Genomic DNA, 17,339 nt, shown 5'->3' on the forward strand with positions numbered 1-17,339 from the left:
GAGAGAGAGAGAGAGAGAGAGAATGAGAATGAGAATGAGAAGGCGGACGCAAGGGAGAGGAGAGGGGGAGGAGGAGGGTGGGGTGGGTAGGGTGAAGGGGCGGTAATGATGATACACACACAAAACAAAGCAGCAAAACGAGAGGACAGAAACAAACAAGGGGGAGAGAGGGAGGGAGAGAACAATAAGGACACCGAAACGCCTTTCTCTACACATACGCGCGTGCGACGATATATATATATATATATATATGCAGAAATACATGGAAATATACAGGACCGACGGACGGACGTACAGACAGGGAGGCACTCGGGCGCGCGCGCACACGCGTGAAAGAAGAACAAGAAATACACAGGAAAACAAAAAACGAGTTGAAAACCTACAAAAAAAGAAGTAAAGCGGGGGAGGGAGAAAAGTGCATATGTGAGATAGGTGAGACACACAGACGCAAGCACACACGCGGCGATGGGGACAGGGAAGTGGGCGACCACGACAGAGCCAAGCCGCGAGTGAGGGAGAGGGGGGAGGGGTAGTGTGACGCGTCAAGATACCGAGATCGAGAGAAGAAAACAGCGCCGCAACACACTCTCTCTCACACACACACAGGCACAGGCATAGAGAGCAGATACTCCTCTCCCCTCCACCCGCTAAAAGGCGAACGAAAGAACGAAGGCAGCCGACGCCTCCATGAATTCATATTGCGTCCGGCATCAACTGAACTCTTTCTCTGGCCACAGCTCGCGGACTCTCCCGTTCCTCCCCTCGTGTTCACCCTCTATCCCCTCACTCGAGAACCACACCCACAACACCATCTCCCGCTGCACCTTGACGAAGGTCCCCTCTTGCTTTTTTCCCCGTCAAGGAGGGAGGGCGGGGGTGGGGGAGGCTTTCGGTTGTGTTTCGCATCATCTCCGCATATGCCTGTCCTTTTTCTGATTGTCACACCTTACTGAACCCGCCCAGTGCGGCTGCTCAACGCACCCGTGCATCGGTGCTTCGCCCACAGCATTGCATCAACACCCAACATCGACTCTGCATTTTTCTTGCTTGAACGTCGATTCCGCAGCAGCGTGAGTCGGGGAGAGGTGAGGACGACACGGGCTTTTTTCGGGGTGGTTTTCAGGGGATGCTCAGCACCCGCGTCCCGCTTGCGAACTCCGCCGACGGTGCCTTGCTGCCACTCGTGCCCCCGCTGCCACCGCCGCCAGCACTTCCGGCACTGCTGCTACTCCCGTAGCCGTTGGCTGACACGGATCCTCGGACGCCACCACCACTACCTCCTCCTCTCACTCCGCTGCGAATATAGCGGTGCCCGGCAGCGCCGCCGCTACCATTGGTGTACTTCCCACCAGCCTCAACTCCTGTCGCAGTCGAGCCGTCCGCTGTGGATGATGGCTTGCTGGATAGTAGTGCTCGCTGCGCAGCTACAGAGGTGTCGACGCTGTAGGCGCCACTACTGCTGCGTCCTTGCTGCTGTGATGGCGGGGACGGCGCCCGAGGGGGAGCAGGGGTGGCGACGGCCGGCGTGTTCAGCAACATTTTGTTAGTGTTGCTGCTGTTCGTGTTGCTCTCCGGTCTCAATGCCGCGCCGTTCCCACTGTGGCCTACATCCGCTACGTGGTCTGCGGAGTCGTGCGAAGCCGACGGTGGCGGTGCGCTGCTTTCCACAGTGCCGTTAGCGCTCACTGTGTTCGATAGGCGCACGCTCGACGGCATCTGCATGTATGCCGCCGGCAGCTGCACCAGGTGAGCATAGTTGTTGAACTCCTTCGGTGAAAGAAAGAAATCAAAGTTCATGAGCTTGAGAAACTCCGACTCCAACTCGTTCATGTCCTGCACCGGCACGCTAAAGACAGACGCGAAATTCTTGTTGTTGACGCTGCGGAGGTCGACAATCTTGCTGGCGACACGCACGGCGGCGACAAGCAGCTTTTCGATGTTGCGCGTCGTAAGCAGAAGTCGTGGGTGCCGGAGACACAGCCGGTCCAGGTAGATTACGGATGCTAGAAGGGTGCTGACGGAGATGTACGTGTACTCTGCGAAGCGCGTCAGCAGCGCCACGTACGACCCACTAGGCCGCTCCGACTGAAAGAGATGAAACCCGTGCGGGCACACCTCATAGGGGAGCGCGTGCATCCGCTCACGCGTGCTAGCGTTCGCTCCGGCTGCGCCGACAGCAGGTTGTGACTCGCGCAGCAGCTCTCGCAGCAGATGTTCGTTCTGCTGTGTCACACACTCCATGGCGTCTGCAATGGACGGCACGAGCTGCACGAACTCTGGCTTGTACTTCTCTAGGAGAATGTCGATCTCGCCGAAGCTGCGCGATGTTGGCCGAATGGGGCGCAGCGGACGTTCGCACGGCGTCAGCTGCAGCGGCACACGCATCTGACGCGCCGCCATCGCCTCGTCACGATAGCGGTGGTGCTCGCGATTTACCGGAAACCGAAGTGAGTCGCAGAAGTACGCGCGCCTGTCCAGCTCATACGAGATGGGCGAAAAACCGTATTGAATCGGCGCAGGCTCCGGCGTACCATAGTGCAGCGCGAGCGACTCCATAAACATGTCCGGCTCATAGTCGAGGATGTCGTTCTCCTGGTGAGCGTAGTTGTCCTTTATCCACTTCCAGAGCTCGTCGCCGAGGGGCTGCACGTTGGTATAGGATAGAAAGCGGTTGCGCGGCGAGATGGCACTCAAGTCGGGGCCAAGTTCGGCGCAGAGGTTGCGGATGAGCGACATCTCGCGTCCAGTGTGCTCGGCAGCAAGCGTTTCGGCATCCGTGCGCACCCAGGAGCTGCTCTGCGGGATGGGCGGGTACATGGCGCAGATTCGACGGATACGGCGCACAAAGAAGCTAGGGCACACCTCCAGCAGCAGGCCGCGGTAGATGGAGAACTCGCTCGCACCGGTCGAGAGCTGCTCCACAAAGTCACGAAGCCGAGCTGGACGCTCGCTACGGACAGCATTCAGCTGCTCTTCCGTGTCCGTTGTGTGAAAACGGCGCAGGCGCTCATAGTCATTACACAGGCGCTCCGCCGCGTCTGCGATCGCCGTTGGGGCAAACGCCGGCACCTCGCGCAGATCGTCGGCTGCGTGTGGCAGCTCCATCGTGCAGGAGAGGTGCCCTACTGTAAGCCCAACAAAGCGGTTGACAAGCTTGTGACGCATCACTTCCCCGTCAGCGGCGGCGAAGGTGCTAATGGTGCCTGGGATGGATCGGTCCGCCCACGATGGCGTGATCCAGCGCACGGCAGAGGAGTCGTGACGGCGCTGTCGTGCGCCCACCATCACCTCAACGATGACTTTAAGATCTGAGCGTGTGGGGTAGCGCAGGACGATCTGGTTCGGCGGCATGGCACTGGACAAGGTGGTCGTTGAGGTCCTCAGCTTGAGGCTACCGGGGCTCCTGAGGTTGACGTCCTGGTCCTCGTCGACACTCTCACCGAACGCGAGGCGAGGCTTAGGAGGAAGGGCGCCACCAGCGCGCGCGTCACTCTCAAAGTGTAGAGGCATCTTACCAGTGCTGCTCGCAACCCCCGGCGCGGTGAGCGTGGTGTTCGCCGCAAGCAAGTCCACGAAGTTGCTCGGCATGCTGTTCGCGAAGGACGCAGCGCCGTGTGGTGTCGACGATCGCGCGAAGGAGAGGCCGCATGGCGGCGGCGCTGACTCGAAGTCCAGAACAAAGCGATCGTGCTTGAAGATGATAGAGGACGGCGAGAAGGCGACGTGCTGCTCCGGCAAGTCCAGCTTGCAGAAACGCTTGTTCTCCGAGTAGTACTTCGCCGTCGGCTTCAGCACGAGCTCGACACTTTCGCGGCGTGAGTGGAGCGAGACGAGGTCGCGTGGAATGTCGAAGAGGGTGTGGAGCGTAAGCACCATGCTCTTGCACTCCAGCTTGTGCTCTGCGCCAAGGGACGCCATGGCGACAAGCTGGCGTCGATTCAGCGAAGGAAGAGCGGACCAGCAAGCAGGGTGGTGGTGGTGCGGGAGGGGAGGAAGAGCGCACGACGCAGGAGGTGAAAGATGAAGTGCTCCAAGAGAGGCAAAAATGTGAGAGAAGAGACGCAGCAACAGCTTGGGAAGCGGAGAGACACACCCAAAGGAGTGAAAGATGAAAGGCTGCGCGCCTCTTCGTGGGTGCCTGCGTCCAGGTGCGTACGTGCCTGCGCTCGCCTCGTCAAGGAAAAGGAGGAACGGGATGGGTGGCCACGCTCGAAGCCGAACAAACGAAACGAGCTGAGAAAAAAGAGCGAACAAATAGGGGGAGGTGGGGGGCGGAGGCCGGAGGCGTGAAACGGGAGATGGCCCTCTCGTTCTCGTTGTTAGTGTTGTGTGTGTGTGTGTGTGTATGTGTACGTGTGTGTGTCCTCCCTTGTCTCTCTCTCTCTCACACACACACAGACCCGCGCGCGCGAGTACAGAAAACAAAACAAAAGAAGGAGAGATGAAACAAAAAGGACGCGACAACAAAGAAGAGGCTCACGGAGATGAAGCAACGTAAGAGAAGGCAGAGAACACGGCGACGGTGTCTATACAAGGAGACACGAGAAGGAGGAGGGCTGTGTGAAAACAAAATAAAACCCCCACCCACCCCCACCACCAACACCACACACACACATACACGCACAAGCAACAACAATAAAAAAGGGAACCAACGCGTATATATATATATATATGTAGACAGAAGTGCGTATGTATGTATAGAGGGAGGGAGGGAGGAGGGAGGGAGAGCAACAACGACGCGCAACAAACGAAGAGGTGCACCAAAGTCTCGATGTCTTCACCGATAAGGCCTTGCGGATGAAGAGGGCGGCACACACGTACACACGGGGGGGGGAGGAAGGGAGAAAGGGGAAGCCCCCAAACATACACACTCTCTCGAAAAACAAGTCTACACAAAGGAGAACGAACAACAAGACGAGATAAGAAAAAGGGAGAAGGGGGGAGGGGAAGGCTGATGAATGGCGTAGGGAAAAGGAGGGAGGGAGGGAGGAGTGGGAGAAGCAAGAGAGGCTGCACCGCCACTACGCAACAACAGCAACACCACACCCACCGATGGTACCCTTTCTACAGCGCAACTGACTCGAAAAGAAACAGATGTGACTACTATAGCTGCTACGACACACACACACACACACACACACACACACACACACACGCAAACGTGCAGCCTTGGGAAGGAGAGAGGGAGAAAGACAAGCGTGGGTTACTACGCTTCACTGTGCCCTCTCTACAGTTTTCCTTCTCGGTTGTTCCCACACGATCGCTCGCGGCGTTGATCGGCTTCGCCTCCCGCAGTAGCTGCAACAACGACACCGGCTAAAAAAAAAAACGGTGGGGCACAAGAAATGCAAGGCGTTGAACAAGAGGGCGACAGAGAGAGAGGGCGTCGGGGTCAGATTCGTGAGCTTGCGCACACGGCTGCTCGTCCGCTCGCTCGGCTTCTCTTGTGGGTGCACTTTTCGAGACAGAGGTGTGTGCGTGTGCTATGCGTGTGGTGTCGCGTGCTTTGGGATATGTATGTATGTGCGTGATGTGTGTGTGTGTGTGTGTGTGTGTGTGTGTGCACGCTGGGTGTGTTACAGTCGAGGGAAGAAGTGGGAGGCGTCTTCGCATTCGTGCGCGTGTGCGTGTCTCGGTGGTTGGAGAAGGTCGCGGATGAGTTGCGCTCTATGGCGACGAGCGATGAGGTCAAGGGTGCGCTGTCGGAGAAAGAGTGGTGGTGTCGCGGAAGAGTGGAAGAACACACGCACACACGCACACGCACAGAAACACGCACGTGCCTGCGAGAAGACCGGCACACAAAGTAGAGAGGGAGGGAGAGCAAGAAATGCGCGCACGCAGGATGGAAAACACAATGACACGGAGACCACCGACCCAAACAAGTCACGGCGGCAAAACGCGTTGGCGGCAACGCCTGCTGTGTGCTCTACTCCGCGCGTACAACTGCAAGTGATGAATGACGCGTGATATAAGTATTGCACATGTGCGTTGATGTTTGTGTGTGTTGGAGACATGAAGAGAAAGGGGACGGAGCAAGCGAAGGGGTCACAGTGAAGATGGTTGAGTCGTGACCATAGGAAAGATAAGACCATGAACATCGGAGAGGGCGAGAGGGAGCGCGCGTGCATGTGTGTGTGTGTGTGTGTGTGTGTGTGTGACATGCATGTCAAGTGCACCACACGAACCTGACAGGAGACCAAAAGCAGCTCAGAGAGCAATCGCCATGAGGTGCGACCATCCCCTTATCTTCTTCCTCCTCTTTCGATGAAGCACGCAGCGCTGCTCAGTCCGCACATGTATAAAACATATACACAGGCACGCACTGCACAGACGTGCACCCGTCTTTCATTCCCCCTCCTCCAGTCGCAGGTGAGGTCTCTCGTACTCACGTGCACGGAGGCCGGTGAAGTGACGTATCTGCCGTCTCTTTACTGCTATCGTTCCTGCATCGTTGGTTTTGTGCTCGCCAAGCCACGACGTTGTGGCGACGCAAACAAACCAAAAGAAAATGCACGCTTCTCTCTCTCTCTCTCACCCACCCTCTCTGTCATGTCAACTCTCATGGATACCACCGATGCGTTCGTCGCTCTCTCGTCTCTCCCGCCGCCGTCCTCACACCTTCTACTACCACCACCACCACCCTCACCCGCTTGTCTTGGGGGTCGGGTGGTCTCTCCTGTAAACCTGACCATTTGCACCTCTCGCTCTTTCCCACCTTTCGACTCCGTCCCTGTTCCCTGCCTGCCAGTCATCACGGCACACCGATAGGGCCTCCACGTGATGGGAAGGGGGAGAGGGAGCTCGTATAGCGCATCCATATGTGCGCCTGTAGGTGGAGTCGTCTGGAAAGTTTTTCGAAGCCGTGGAGGGGAGGGGGTGCGCGCGTCCGCGTACCGCTTCACGGACACACACGTGGCAGGCAGAGAAGAGCGAAGGTGAGCAAGCACAGACGCAAGTGGAAGGAGGCCAGCGGGTACAAGGGGGAGGGGCGCATCAAGAAAGGAAGAGGGATGTGAAGTCCTCCACGCACACATACACACACACAGACAGAGAGACGCGAATACACAAGGGAGAGAGGGAGGTAGGGAGGGGGGCGACATGAGAATGGGTGTACAAGGAGAGGTGTGTGTGTTTTACATGCATACTCAGAGGATATAGAGGCCAAAACAAGCGCACAGGCATGAGGAGCGAGTGAGAGCGAGAGAGGGAGGGATAAAGAAAATATATACACGCACCCAGGCGAGCAAGGAGCAGGGGAGGGAGCACAGCAACAACGGGAACATGAGCAACAGTACCACACAAAGGGCGCAAGGTAATACCACGTAGGAGCTCGGAGAAGAAAGTAAGGATGGGAGAGAGAGAGAGAGAGAGCGATAGAGGTAGAGGGGGGTGACAGAACCGCTCACACGCGTACGCATGCTCCATCCACAACAGCATCGACCGACAACAAACAAACAGACGATCACAACAACACACGTTGGGCGAGAGAAAGAGAACAGAGGAATGAGGGAGTGACGAGGATGGCAACAGAAAAGAAAAAGAGAGAGGGCGGAGGAAGAGGTGGTGGTGGTGAATGAGGACGGAAGACGAGGCATCACAACAAAAGGAGATAACGAGACGAGCATGCGCAAAACGGCGGGGGTAGGAAGAGGGCAATAAACCAACACGGATACACACCTTGCCTCACGTAACAAATGAAAACAACAACAGCAAACGAAGAAGCGACAGCTTCCCCCCCCCTCCCCCCCATACACGCACACGTCATAACTGTCCCCTCACACACACACACACACCACGCACATGAGAAGTGTGCGTGGGGAGAGACCGAAAGAAGTGCAACAAACCAACCAAAAAGGGGAAGGAGGGGAAGAGGAGAGGAAAACACCAAACCAAAGACACGAGACACGTCGATATTTTTTTGTTGTTCGTGTAAGCGCTTAAGAGGGGAAGACAGAGGGGGCGCATACACAACGCGAGATGCGTTATCATTGGAGTAGGTACCACAGAAGAGGAACACGAGAAACAAGTACACACACGCGCTGATAGAGAATCAGAGAGGAGAGAGGCTGAAGCTGAAACGACGGAGGGAGGAAAGCAGAAAGGGCAAACAGTGCGACAGGGAGAGACAGAGATTCGGAGAACACTGAAGAGAGGGAGAGCAAGCAAGGGAGGAAGGGAGTCAAGAGAGCATGGAATGAAAGGGCGAAAGATAGATGGAAGGGACGAAGCTTCTCTAGTCGTAGTGGCAACCGTCCACTAGAACGAAGAGGCAATAACACCAACATCCAGAAGAAACCAAACATAGCCGCAAGGCAGAGAGAGAGAAGGGAGAGAGGTGGTGTTGGGTGGGCGGGGGGCGACAGAGAAAGAGTCTGTGTGAGCTAGGACGAAAGCAAGAGAAGGCAGTGCCCTGCTGTTATCCTTCAACCCTCCGTGCGCACGCGACCCAACCAACCTAGCGAATCCCCCACGGAGGCAGCATGTCTTGTCGTCTCTCTCACTCACATCATCCCTAACGTGGAGGAGGAAGAGGTGAAGAAACGCGGGGCGGAGAGGGGTGGGGAGGGGAGAGGCCACCTCTACTCAAGGAGGCGGTGGTGCGTGTGGGGGGTGGGTGGGTGTATGGAACCAGTTTAGGATACGGAACAAGAACACACGCACACGCACACATACACGAACAAATTAATAACAAGAGAGGGAGAGAGGAACGTCAGAGGAAAGCCAACAGAGAAGGATCACATAAAGAACGCCACGGATACTGCAGTAGACACAAAAAATAAAGTACCAACGACGAGGAGGAGGACGATGGGGAGTCGAGAATGGGGCCGAAGAAGGCAAGAGGAGAGGAGAAGGAGAAGCTGTGAGAGGTCTGGGAGGAGCTACAGCCTTCGAAATGCGCATCAAAGACACGTAGCCCATCTATACACACCCATGATCGGGTCGAATGACGCACCATGGCACTGTTGCTCACCTCCCCAGACCCCCTCTTCGTTCTCACCACCGCCCACCACTCCAGCTTGTTAAGACCCGCCTTTCGCCTTCGCCTTCACAATTTCTTTTTTTTGTTGTTTGTTTTGTGCGTTGTTCTCGCATCGCACAAAACCTGCGCCAGTCGATGAGGCCCCCACACTGCTCCCTTCACCCCCCCCTGCCTGACCCCCGCCTCACCTCCAGCTGAACGTCGAGGAACGCATCGCGTCGCTTAATCGTGAAGCACACACTACTGTTTTCTCTTTTCTTCTTTCGCTTGCCTGTTTATGCTCTTAGTGGCACGAGGGAAAGGCCGGGTCGTGCGGGGGAGGGGGAGGGCGAACGACAGAGCGGAGAGGGAGGGAGTCACCATATGGTGTGTACGTCGGTGTGTGTAACGTAGCAGAGAACAGAAGAAAAAGAGAGGGAGAGGGGGAGGGGGAGGGGGGTGGAGCAGCCACAACAACGAACAAGAAGCAACGTGAGAATTCAGCAAGCGAAAGTATAAAGGACACACACACACACACGTATACACACACGCACGTATACACACACACACACACACACACACACGTATACACACACACACACAGTATACACACACACACATGTATATATATATATACATGTACATACAACGCAGAGGGCGAAGAGCAGAGGAAAGGCAAATCACGAACAACTCAAAAAAGGCATATTGGCGGAAGTGGCAGGTACCTGAGATCACGACGCAAAGGGGGAGGGGGAGGGGCGGGGCGGGGGAAAAAAAGGGCAAGCCAAGGAGAGAGCCCAACACGCCACACGCACGCAGTAGCAAACGCGGCCACGCATAGCACACAAGAATGAAGCCGAAGAAGGGGGAGGGGAAGTGGTTCAGTGCGGGTGCGGTCGCGGCAACACATCTTTTCGGTTTACGGGCAAAGAGCGGAAGAAGGCGACATCGACAACCAAAACACAAAGGAGAGAAGCGACGCAAGATGTAAGGTTTACGCACCGGGTGAGGCGGGGCGAGAAGGAGGGCGAGAGAAAGGGGGGAGGTGGGCGGAGCAAGGGCACCGAGGGAGGTGTGCGAAAGAAGTTCCCCATCACGTGACAACGTAGCACGGTCGCTTTCCCCTCTCCGTATCCCGCATTCCACACACACACACACATACACACACACACACACACACATACACACATACACATACACACACATACATACACATACATTCCTCCCCTCACCCCCTCCACACAGGGAAAAGAGGAAGAAAGAGAGCGATGGCTGCTGTAGCAAGCACTGAAAACAGTCCCAGATTGTAATCAGCAGCAACAACAGCAACAGAGGACGAAGACGACGAAACTCAGCCCAGCGTCGCTGTGACATTGTCTTGGCTATCTGTTTTGTTTTTACTCCCTTCCTCCTTCACATCCCCTCAACCCTCTCACACTTGGTTCTCCCCTTCTTCCCCTCGCATCGCGCCGTTTCTTCACTGCAAGGGCCCTCGATCCGTCCATCTATCGAGAAGACGGCGAAAGAGAGCAAGAGGGAGGAGATGCAAAGAGGGGGGAGATAGAGAGTGAGAGAGAGAGGGGGGGGCAAGGGGGGGGGAGCGCTTTCACACAGACGCACACGTACAGAAGCGAGAGCTCACCAGGGAAGGATTGCCAGATTGGTCGATGCAGAGATCGAGATAGAGACGTATAGGAGCGGGAAGAAAGCACAGACACAGCCGAGGCGAAGAAGAAGATAGAACGGGGAGAGAAGTGGTGGTGGTGGTGGTGAGTGTGTGTGTGTGTGGGGGGGGGGGTGATCTCACAAAAAAGAGGAGCAACACGGGAAAAGGAGAAACGACACGCACCCGCACCCACATAACACACATTTGTGTCACAAGACATCACATATATATAAGGGCAAAGAGCGAAAGAAACAATGTCTGCCAATGAAACAACAGTGAGGAAGGTAAAAATATACGCACACATACACGCACACGCACGCGTACACGCAGATCAAAGAAGACCGGAAAGGGGGCACAAGACAAAAAGGGATAGGAGAGAGGGAGCGCGTATGGGAAGAACCGTGTGTGTGTGTGTGTGTGTGTGTGTGTGTGTTTGTCGCTGCGTGCGTGTCCCTCTGTTGTTGACACGGGCAGGAGGGGGGGGGGATGAATGGAAGCCTCTCTGAGCGAGTAGAGTCTGAGCGGGTGGGCGCGGCGAGAGACGGAAGAAACATAAAAGCAGCAACAGAGACAAGAGCCCACATGCACACGGACATAAACAGCCGGTGAACGACGACAGTGGAGAAAAGGCACACGGGTGGAGGGAAGACGGGGAGGGCGTAGCGGAAAAATGAAGAAACCGAGAGTGGGTAAGGGTGAAGTAACATGGGACACTAGAGGGAAAGAGAGAGAGAGAGAAGGAAGGGGTGAGGGGCAGAATGACAAATCGAGAAGAGCACGAAAGGGGGAGGCACACACGCACACGCACACGCACACGCACATACATACATACTCCTCGACAGCCCCTGCCAGAACCCAAAGAAACGAACCACAAATAAAATTCGCATCAACACGGGATGACAGGTAGCCACGCATACACAAGCACTCCGTACAATATCACAAGATAGAGAGGAAGAGAGGGTAGAACAGAAAGCGGAGGAGAGGGAGGGATGGAGAGAGATGCGAGGACACACAGTCACGAGAGACACATACACACAGAGAAAGATATACATATATGTATATGTATATGCATATGTATATATATATAGAGAGAGAGAGAGAGAGACAAGGAGTAAACAAGAAAGAGGTCTGCAAAACGCGAGGACCCCCTCCGAAAAGACAATGCATGGGCCGCGCAGCCATGTGTGTGTGCGTGTGCGTCTTTCTGGCAATGCGTGAGGGTGGGTGAAAAGGAGCGCGTGTTTGTACGAATACGTGTAAGGGAGGACGAGAAAAAGAAAAAGACGGTGTTATGTTCGGTATGTCCCTCACACGAAGAGGGGAGACAGCGGGGGAAGGGAGGAGGCTTGAGTGGCACGTAGGGGGAGACACGGAAGATGGTGGTGCCAGCAGCAGATAACGGGACATGGAACGAGAACGTGTAGAAGCAGTAGTGTGTATGCGTGACGCATGTAATCTCTCGCGATGAAACAAATGAAACTCAACTAACCGACCAATGTGCCACTACGGAAGCAGAGAACGGAGAGGGGGAGAGAGAGAGGGAGAGAGCGGCTCACCTCTTCATCGCCTGGTAGTACACACGCGCACATCCCTATATCCCCTATACATGCACATACACATGGACAGACACCTCCACTGACGTTTGTCATTCTTTTCTACACAGCGCGTGTGTGTCCGTTCTTTTTTCGCTGCCGCACACCACACGTGAGGTCAAACGCCACTGTGCCCACACGCCACACCCGTCGCGTGGTGCGCAGCAGCCGTAGACACACGCGCTACAGCGACGCGCCGACTCAGCCATCGGAGCACGGCTCCTGTCTCAAACTCTACCCGCCGCTCCACGCTGAGCAGGTCGCCAGCTGGCGCATCGCTTGGGATGGCTCAGGCTCACCCACCAGCGGGCAGCGAGGGCCGACTGAGATGCGGTCGAGCCACGTCGACACGCTGCCCATCATGTGGATAGTGCAAGCGTATTCACTGTCGCAGCTATCTCCGATGAAGCGCCATCCCAGGACCTGACCGCCGGCATCAGTGGCGGTACGTAGCGCCGACCTCCCCCTACGTCGCAGACACCTGACCCCGTCACCCACCAGAGGCGGTTGTGCATTGACAGGGATAGGGGGCGGGTGGGTTGCTCGGCTTCCCCATACCGAGAGGGGTAGTGGGCCCTAATGCCACGCCGAGGTGTCCGCCGTCATCAGTGTACCCCCGCTCATGCGAGAGGCAAAGCAAGGGAAGAGGAGGAGGGACAGGGAATGCTCTCGCTGCCCCTTCCGCCTCCCCCCTCCCCTCCCCGGACACACGCACTAAAGAATGGAGCTGTGCTTGCCAACCCCCCTAGGCCTCTTGCTCCTGCTCTCCGGCCGCTGCGTCGCCCTCTGAAACGACCGCGCAGACGCACCTGCGGAGTGCCATGTCTGCAGATATAGAGAGGAGGGGGAGGGGGATGGGTGCTGAATGCATGAGAGCACTCGTAGAGGGGGTTCGGGCCCGGAAGAGGGGCAGGGGGGGGTGCGGGGAGGTGGAAGGGTCGGAATCTGAATGCTGTGGAATAAGACAAGGGAAACCGGCAGAGAGAACGCACCGAAAAGGAAGGAGCACAGAGAGGCAGAGAGGTGTGCAGCATGGAAACAACAGCAAAAACGGAGCAGGAGCGGAATGTGGAGGAGGGTGGCTGGGGAACGGAGGACAGGAACACCACACGTCACTCCACAGGTGTGTGTGTGTGTGTATATGTGACGAGGGGGAGGAACAAACAAACGTGAATACACCAAAATACAAAAAAACGGAGTCGCCCTCGCCCCCCTCCCTCTCGCTCCTGTAGCAAACGTGAGGTGACAGTGGTGTTGGCGGAGAGCAGCTCGAAACGACAAAACTGAAACAGGTGAGGGAGGGAGAGCGAAGAGAAAACCAAAAGGAAAGAAGGGAGAGACAGAGGGAGAGTGAGGCGAGTAAAGGGAGGGGAGGGCTGTGAGCGGCAAGCGAGGGAGATGACGGCGTTGGGGGGAGGGCGGGGGAGAGGAAAGGGGAACGGCGGGTGAGCAAAAATACACACACAAACGCTAGAGAGGGAGTTAGAGATGCTTACGTTGAGAAGAACATTCTTGTCCCGGTGTGTGTGTGTATGGGTCGGTGGGTGGGTGACGCTCTACAAGCATGCCAGAACTGCGCCCGCAAGAACACTTCTCTTCCTTGGTTCTCCCTTCCCTCCACACGCGAATCCCCCAACTTTCCTGAAACTGAGAAGGACACACCTTTTTGGCGAACTAAGTCATGCGCGACGTGCGTTTGCGTGTGCGCCTCCGCTTAGGCATTTTTGTCTGCCCAATGGACAGCCCGCGAGAGAGAGGAGAGGAGGAAGAGAAATAGTGGGAGAGAGGGGAGGGAGGAGGGGGAGGAAGCAATGAGCAACGTAAAGAGATGAACAAGATCGCCACCACTGCGATTCACAACAAGAACAGCAGCAACCGCAACCGAAGAAAGGAAGCAGCACACACGCAAACAGATTCACTCCAGCACACACAAACACACACACAAACACACACACATACACACACACATCCATCTGTAAGCATGCGTGTGTGTGTGTGTGTGCTTGTCGGTGAGCCTCGGAGGAAGGCCTATCACCTACACACGGGGCTGATCTGGAGGTGGAGGTAAACGTTGGCCTTGCGCTGCGACACCTATCACGCTCGCAGATCGCTCGCTGCGTCCGCTACACACCACTGGCGGCAGAGCTATTCCCTCACGTGATGCGTGGGAAAAGGCTCGTCGAGTAGGGGTGCGATCACTGTAGCTTATCACCATCGAACCAGCCCCGAAATCTTCAGCGCTGGCAGTTATGCCCCGGCTACTGCTGGCGGATGCCCTGTTGTAGGTTGGAGCGGCGCAGACGTTGGGGGAGCTTTCATAGCCACCGCGGCCACCATTGAGCGCCGCTGTGCAAAGGCCCGCCATTGTGCTGGTGCTCGCCGCTAGCAAGCGGCTCGGGCGGCCAGTGGCGTCCCACGAGGTGGTGGCTCCACATCGAGGGGCGGAGAGTGAAATGCTGCGCGCCCGCTCATCGCCTCGTTCCTCCACCCCTACTAGCACCGTCACCGAGTCCGGCGGAGTCTGGCCCGTCCACACCCCGTTGCTGCTTTGGTAGATGCTGTTGGTGTGTGTCGCTACACGAAGCATGTCTTCGCCGCTGGCGCCACGCCCGGATAGGCCTCCCATGGCACCAAGCGCAGGGGACGAGCCACCGTTCGCTGCAGTGTGCGGCACGTGTGGCAGGGCTGGTGAGTACGACGTGCCGAGGGGGTGACGCGGTGCGGAGGTGGATGCTGACCCGCCGCGTGACGCAGGTGCGCGGGCCGGACCTATAGACTCCGTGTCTACCGATATGGAGCGCGCCGTCGACGCGCTCGGCGGAAAGGCTGGACGCGACGCCGACCGCAGAGGTGACACGCCGCTCTGCGAGGCGATCGATACGCTGTACTCGTTCTGCGAAAGGATGCTAGATCGACGGCTACGGGTGTTGCTGCCGTTACAGCGCGCAAGGAATGGCCGCGTCGGCTGGTGCTGTACACCGGAGCGAGTCTCCACTGGCGTCTCCATGGCTGTTTCGGCTCCCCAGTCGCTCGCCTCTTCAGTCAAGTGAGCCGCCTGTAAGCGGAGCGGGCGACAGTACTCATCAAAGGTGTCGCGTGAGAAGTAGAGCCGGTTCTGCAACAGCTCCACCATGAGAAACTCCAGCGCGTTGAGGTCGTCGTTCGTGACACCGCCGACGACAGAAAAGTCATGGTTGTTCAGTGTTCGCGTGTCCATGATCTTGCTTGCCATTCTGGTCGACGTGAGGAAGAGCTTGAACACGTTGTACGGGTGCAGGAGCATGCATGGGTGCATGCAGAGCAGCCGGTCCAGGTAGAGGCACCCGCACACCAGCACCGACGGAGAGACGTAGGTGTACTTGACGATGCGCTTGAGGTAGTCGTGGACGGAGATGGCCGGAACCTCGCGGGTGGAGAAGGCGTTGAGTTCCGCCTGCGGGCTCGGCAACGCCGCTTGGCCGCTGCCACTGCTACCGCCTGCCGTGTCCGCATACGTGGGGTCACCGTTGGCGCTCCCTCGTGACGACCGCTTTACGTCAGTTGCGCCGTTCAGTGTGTTTGCTGAAGGCGAGGCTGGTGATGACACGTGCGCGGGTATTCCGTGCTTCTGCCGCAGCACCTCATGCGCCGCGATGGTGCAGTCGATTGCGTACGCCAGCCACGGAACAAGAAACCGGTATTCCTGCCCATGCTTCTCTTGCATCGTCTCGGACTCGTTCAGCAAGCGGCCCGAGCGCTTGCTGTGCCGCTGCAGCATGGACACAGACGGCGTAAGTGGAAAGAGGTCGACCGGCTCGTCCATCGTGGATGGCAAGGGCGGCAGCGTTGGAGTGGCGGACGGACTCGACATTGTTGCGCCCGCACACAGGCCATTCGCGCCACTGCTGTTCACGGTAGCGCTGGCTGCAGCCTCTTGGCCACGAGCGCCATAGAAGCCGCTCCCGGCAGCCGAGCCACTGCTGGGCGATGTATGTAGGCTGCTGCTGCACCCCGCTAAGCCAATCTGCATGGTAGACGGCTTGCGAAAAAAGTGGCAGATGAGCGGCTTCTCTATTTCGTCCACGCCGCGCGGCGGCGCGGCGGGGGAGAGCCGCGATGGGTAGTAGGCTCTCGACGTGTTGCCATCCTCGGTGTGGCTGCTGCTATGGCTGTTAGCGTCGCCTCCGTGGCTGCGCCCGTTCTGCACCATTGTGTCTAGCGCACTCATCGTGCAGCACCGAAAACGATAAAATCGGCAGAGAGAAAGGACACTCCTCACTCCCTTCTCGTCCACACCGAAGGAGGAGGGAATATAGTCACCACCTGCTGGGAGAAGGTGGGAAGGGTAAGAGGGGAGAGTCTCGATCAACAAGATGTCGGCGTACACACCACCACACGAAACGAGAGAGAGGAGTCGCTGCCCCAATCCTAAGGGGTATCAAGAGGGTCGCGTGGGCTCGAGCTTGATGCTCAGAGAATGCTGCAACCTCCAACGGTGCTGCGCAGCGCCTAGCAAAACAATGGATATCCGTATGGACGTGTATGCGTGTGTGGTGACTGGAGAGAGAGAGGAGGGGAGGGAGGGAAGGGAAGAGGTGGTTCGGAGATAGCGTGCGTCGTTTCCCGCCGGACAACAGAGCGACAATCACAAGGCGCTACCACGGACACACAGACACGCGGGAAGGCCGATGCAAGAGAGAGAGATGCAAGGCGTGAGGAAGGAGTAAAGGCGGGGGGGGGTAGGGTAGGGGAGGGGGGAGGGTGAAGGAGAAAAGACGGAGGAGAGGAAGGAGGAGCAGGACGACACAGAGAGCAAAACGCACAGCAAGAAAGATGTATGCGCGGTGGTGGTGTTGAGGGGGTGAGAAGGCGTGTGTGTATCTGTGTGTGTGTATGTGTGTCGGTGGCGGCGGTGGGGAGTGGCAGCTTGCTACAAGGAACGAAGAGAACCAGAAGGTACAAGGAGAGGAGGTGGTGTGTGTGTGTGTGTGGAGGGAGGGGAAGGGGGGAGAGAGAATGATGTGTGGGTGAGAAGCGGTGATGGATGGATGGGGGGCCGGCAAATAAACGTGAGATGTGAATAACAAAGCTGCCACGCTACCAACACGGGGGGAGGGGGAGGACGAACAGAAAATGAAAAATG

At 57.1% G+C, this 17,339-nt stretch overlaps 2 protein-coding genes across 2 annotated transcripts; both read right to left on the reverse strand.

Annotated features, from left to right (window-relative positions):
* Positions 1-1,119: 1,119 nt before the first annotated feature.
* On the reverse strand, positions 1,120-3,918 carry CYC11 (putative cyclin 11; the record flags this gene model as incomplete). The annotated part of the gene is made up of 1 exon (XM_001683653.1): positions 1,120-3,918. The coding sequence occupies one exon, from the start codon at positions 3,916-3,918 to the stop codon at positions 1,120-1,122; it is 2,799 nt and encodes a 932-aa protein (XP_001683705.1).
* Positions 3,919-14,252: 10,334 nt separating this feature from the next.
* Positions 14,253-16,226, reverse strand: CYC10 (cyclin 10; the record flags this gene model as incomplete). Its single annotated transcript, XM_001683654.1, has 1 exon — positions 14,253-16,226. One exon carries the CDS (start codon positions 16,224-16,226, stop codon positions 14,253-14,255), a length of 1,974 nt encoding a protein of 657 aa, XP_001683706.1.
* Between the last annotated feature and the right edge of the window lie 1,113 nt (positions 16,227-17,339).

This window comes from Leishmania major, chromosome 24, assembly GCF_000002725.2.
Source record: "Leishmania major strain Friedlin complete genome, chromosome 24".
Lineage (NCBI taxonomy): Eukaryota > Euglenozoa > Kinetoplastea > Trypanosomatida > Trypanosomatidae > Leishmania > Leishmania major.